This window comes from Berghia stephanieae, chromosome 10 (genome assembly GCF_034508935.2).
Source record: "Berghia stephanieae isolate SIO BIC M18660-M18661 chromosome 10, UCSD_Bste_1.3, whole genome shotgun sequence".
Lineage (NCBI taxonomy): Eukaryota > Metazoa > Mollusca > Gastropoda > Nudibranchia > Aeolidiidae > Berghia > Berghia stephanieae.
The window spans coordinates 10,108,321-10,113,320 of NC_088369.1; the positions used below are offsets into that span (position 1 = coordinate 10,108,321).

The 5,000-nt window shown below is 39.3% G+C and overlaps 1 protein-coding gene across 1 annotated transcript in view; it reads right to left on the bottom strand.

The window, feature by feature from the left end:
* Nucleotides 1-5,000, bottom strand: part of LOC144956201 (filamin-B-like) — an 86,095-nt gene that overhangs the window by 2,300 nt on the left and 78,795 nt on the right. Inside the window, exons 21-23 of the mRNA XM_078886638.1 lie at nt 3,777-3,926; nt 2,439-2,606; nt 8-65 (exon numbers count right to left, since the gene is read on the bottom strand). Coding sequence (XP_078742764.1) covers nt 8-65; nt 2,439-2,606; nt 3,777-3,926 — 376 coding nt within the window. The remainder of the gene's footprint in view (nt 1-7; nt 66-2,438; nt 2,607-3,776; nt 3,927-5,000) is intronic.

Consider the following 5,000-nt stretch of genomic DNA (forward strand, 5'->3'; position numbering starts at 1 on the left):
TTCATACCTGCAGGTGACAACTCTTTCCAAATCTGTCTCTCGCCTCATGTCAACTTTAAAACCACCTGTGAATGACAAGATAATAACATCCGATATGTGGGAAAATAAATACTGGGTCAGGAATTCATCACCTCTGACCTTCCTCCACTTTTTGACCAGGCCAATGGAAGTTGATGCAACATAATAAACATAGAGAGTAAAGATAATACCGAAGGGTGCTTACTGCTATTCTTCTGCTAATCAGAGAACTACATATTATTATAATATATTAGTGATGACTATGATGGGATAAAATCTAAGCAGTGGGGGGGGGGGGGGGGGGGGGGGGGTAGGTGGCATCTACAAGGCTAGAGACGTAGGAAATGCCATTAATGCCTCCATCATATACATTCAGACTAAGAATAAAGAGAAGGGCCGCTAGACCTACCCATACCAAGCACCCGACGTCCTCTGCCGTTTTTGTTGGATTTTTTTGTTTTTTGTTGTTTTTTTTTTGTTTGTTTTTATTTTTTTTTTTTTGTTTTGTTTAAATTTTGTGCTTGGTTTGGGTAGGTCTGAGCTGCTCCTCTCTTTATTCTTAGTATTTTGTCCGTGCCCGACTTCTTTATCCGGAAGACGGCAGAGGACGGCAGTGCCGGGTCGTCGGAGTCAAGTCTCCGGTGTGGGTTCACCCTTTGATCATTTCTAAACGTTCATATTTGTTCTCCTTCAGATGTTCAGAGTTACCTTTCATCTTTTAACCCCCCCCCCCCCCCCCCCCCTTCCCCCAACTTTCCGCTTACGAATCTAAATACCTATGATAGAAAAAAAACCCAGATAATACTCTTGATTCCGTTGATGTTTATGGTAGCAATCGACAGGTGGTAGATGTTGTTGTAGTATTAGTATTGGTAGTGGTTGATAATCGCGGGAATGATAGTTCTTCTCCTTCAATAAAACCGACAATCTCGTTAAGCAATAACTTGAAGCCGACAAATAATATGTATATTCATAACTATATTTAGGACTTTAGAGTATTTATGGATCATGTTGAGGGAAAATTATGTATTTCTACAGCTATTTTAAGGGATCATGTTGAGGGAAAATTATGTATTTCTACAACTATTTTAAGGGATCGTGTTGAGGGAAAATTATGTATTTCTACAGCTATTTTAGGGGATCATGTTGAGGGAAAATTATGTATTTCTACAGCTATTTTAAGGGATCATGTTGAGGGAAAATTATGTATTTCTACAACTATTTTAAGGGATCGTGTTGAGGGAAAATTATGTATTTCTACAGCTATTTTAAGGGATCATGTTGAGGGAAAATTATGTATTTCTACAACTATTTTAAGGGATCGTGTTGAGGGAAAATTATGTATTTCTACAGCTATTTTAAGGGATCATGTTGAGGAAAAATTATGTATTTCTACAGCTATTTTAAGGGATCATGTTGAGGGAAAATTATGTATTTCTACAGCTATTTTAAGTTACTTTTTCTTCATTTTTTTCCCTTGCAAACTACGATTTTTTGAAAGTTCAAGTTAGCAGCTCTTCTTTATTAAGCTTGTTATAATACAATGTATGAAAAATGCAATGAAAGACCCTTATCCATTCAAATCCTGGAGGCAAGAAGGCGGCTTTTTGGGCATATACTCAGAGGAGATGTAAATATACCAGCTAGTAAAGCCATGAATACTTTTTCCCCCCATCTGGATACAAGAAATATCAAGGTAGACCACCCACTTCAATTCACACTGTCCTCAATGGAGACCAAAAACGCCTTCAAAATAACAAAGTATTAAAATCAAAGGAAGACCTTACGAAATTAGCATCCACAGCAAAAGACCGCGAACAGTGGATGGAAATGACATGGATGATTATAGAGGCAGCCGAGGCGTCCCGATCGGATGATTAGGAAGCGAAAGGCCTTAAGTCAGTCAGTAAGTCATAATACATTGTCAATCTTGGTAAAACACTATGATCGTGAAATGGTCGGTATTTAACACCTGCTTACGTTTACACGAGAAATGATAAACAAAACAAAAAAAACCAGGGATGTAATAGTGTAAAATAATCGATTTCGTTTGTCAATTATATGAGGTCATAATTTAATGATCTTGGAGGTGACGCTGGTCGGGGGGAGACTGTTGTTGTGTGGTGGTGGTGGTGATGATAGCGGTAGTGGTAATGGCTGCGGTAACGGTTTGTTTATGGACAGTGATAGCTGCTGCTGTGATGACATTTTTACCATAATTGATTGACAAGAAAATCCATAGTTCGCAATACCTCAGTTGATAGAGCACTCGATGCACAAGCAAAGGGACCGAGATCGATCCGAGTGGAGATTTTTTTTCCGACCCCTGATCCACTCAGCAGTGATTGGGTAGCTGGGTCTGTTAGATCTGGTGAAAAGTAACTACCGTCCAACATCATATCACCAAATCTTATACTTACCCCTCGGTCCTTTAATCTTCACGGCCAGTTGACCGGTGCCAGCTCCGTGTGTGTCGACAATGAATCTGGACTCGAACCTTTCTACCAGTCCATGCTCAATCCCTGGGCCAAATACTTTGACCTGACTTGGGTCTGGAACTTCTCCCACGCCGATTGTGAATGGGCTACCTGGTCATGGAAATGATAGTGATGATGATGAAGATGATGATGATGATGATGATGATGATGATGATGATGATGATGATGATGATGATGGTGATGATGATGATGATGATGGCTTAAGGGGTAACTTTGCCTTAAGGGGTAACTTTGCCTTAAGGGGGTAACTTTGCATTAAGGGGTAACTTTGCCTTAAGGGGGTAACTTTGCATTAAGGGGTAACTTTGCCTCTAAATTTGGAGCATTTTGAGTCATCTCAGCTTAGTTGTAGTTATTATCCTGGTTAAATGACTGAACTTTTTTATCAAAGGAAATAATGACCACAAAACTAAATATCCTCTAATTGGTCCAATATTAAAGTGGTAAAGTTTCCCCTTAACTCTCTCCTTACCGGCCATTTTCCGGATTTTCCCCAAAACTTCACACCCAACCTATACAAAAATAGATTTATTTCACTCAAACAAAAAAAACCTGTTAGTTCTTGCTATATCTAATTTTTTTTTCTGCTAAACGAGGTCTTCAACAGTGTTAATTATACTTTGTAACTATAGCAAATATTTTTGTTCAAATATTATGATGTACAAAAGAAATCAGAATGAGAAAAATGTTGGCTGCACCGTGACAAATATGACGATTTTCCTATGGGTGGTATGGAGTGGGTTAAGGCAGGACACACACCTTGTTAGCCTTGGGTTAAGGCAAAGTTGCCCTAGTTGACGACATTCGTTTTTGTTGATTACTTTATACAGCTCACAGCTTCTAGCAGCTTCGTATCACTTTGAAAATGTATAGCCACCCTTCACCCTACATAAAAATTACTTTGTTTGAAAACAGCAAAAGAAAGAAAGAAAGAAACAGTTTTTTTAATTGAGCTTTTTTATAGCGCAATATCCACTAAATTTGCTCAAAACGCTTTACAAGGGGTCACTGACCAACAGCAACACGTAACATGTAGAACGAGACATGACGCCTGTTAGGCGCTGTTAACATTTTTCGGACAGAGACAACGCTGTTAACGGCCAGGTAATCATTTTACACCTCAGTACTGTGAGAGAATGTGAGTCAAGAGCCTTTTCCAAGGACTCAACTATGCGCCTAGCGAGGCTCGAACCCAGGACCTTCCGATCTGAAAGCGAGTGTAATACCACTAGCCGCACAAACAGTTTACATCAGACTGACCTGGAATTTGATCTTCGTCATACAGAACGGTCAAAAACAGTTTCTCTGCTCTAGTCGGAAATGCCCTGATCACGAAGTTGTCATTACTCTCCTCTGTGACGTCACATGGTACTTCCGCCTTGTGACTTTGGCAGAAAGAGGTTATGTCACCTGCAATGAAAAATTCGAAACTGTAAAGACGGTCTTATGTCAGATTGTTTTCAGAGATTATAAAAGCAAATTCCGTCTTTATGACTTTGAATTCAATTTTTAGCATCAAATACTCTCCAGGGGGGGGGGGGGGTCTCGATAGCTCAGTTGGTAAAGTACTTGATTCGCAGGCAAAAGGAACCACGTTCGACCCCTAGTGAAGTTGAGATTTTTATTGTCCACCCAGCAGTGATTGGGTACCTAGGTCTGTTAGAGCTGTCGGAAAGTACTTTGTGATAGAGTGGCGTCCTATCTAAAGGGTAGCAAGAAATTGCTATTATCCGTTTTACGCTTTAGAAACCGGGATAAGCTCTAATTCCATGGGCCCACATGCTCTGAAGGAATACTACACTACATCATAACACTGCTTTGAGGCTGTAGCTCATGTCACAAATACACCGAAATGCTTACAAGACATGCCATTCAAAGCCAAGAAGAAATATTACAGTCCATAACAGAGAGATGATATACAATGAAAAAATATCATCTCCCAAAGCTAATACTAAACATTTAACTGTTACCCTCTCAATGACGGACTCAGACCAGAACCAGGACAAACCAAATGATCTCATTCCAAGACAAAGACAGAAAGGAACTCGGGGAAACAAATAACCTCAAATCGTTCTTAAACCATGTGAACTCTGACACAATATTAACCCGTAGATTTTTGACCAATCAAAACATGAAATTTGTGACACACCTTCAAACGTGCTCGGACAATCAATTGTTGGCTGTTTAAAAACAATAATGCGAATGAAATTGACCTCTCTCTGATCATTGTTATTGTTTTTATACTGTCAAATGGGTGATTAGTTATCACACGATTTTCTCGATCAGATTTTAACGTTTAAGTTGACACACAGATTTCTGTGTTGGTTCTATTTCATCAAGCAATAGAACAGTGTATATTTTACATAAACACATACCATCGATAGTAAAACCTGTGTAGTTCGTATGTTTACCAATCACTGCCATTGTTTACATTGTGACGACTGTCCGAGAGGCGTGGTTATTTAAGTGTCTATGGATAGAATG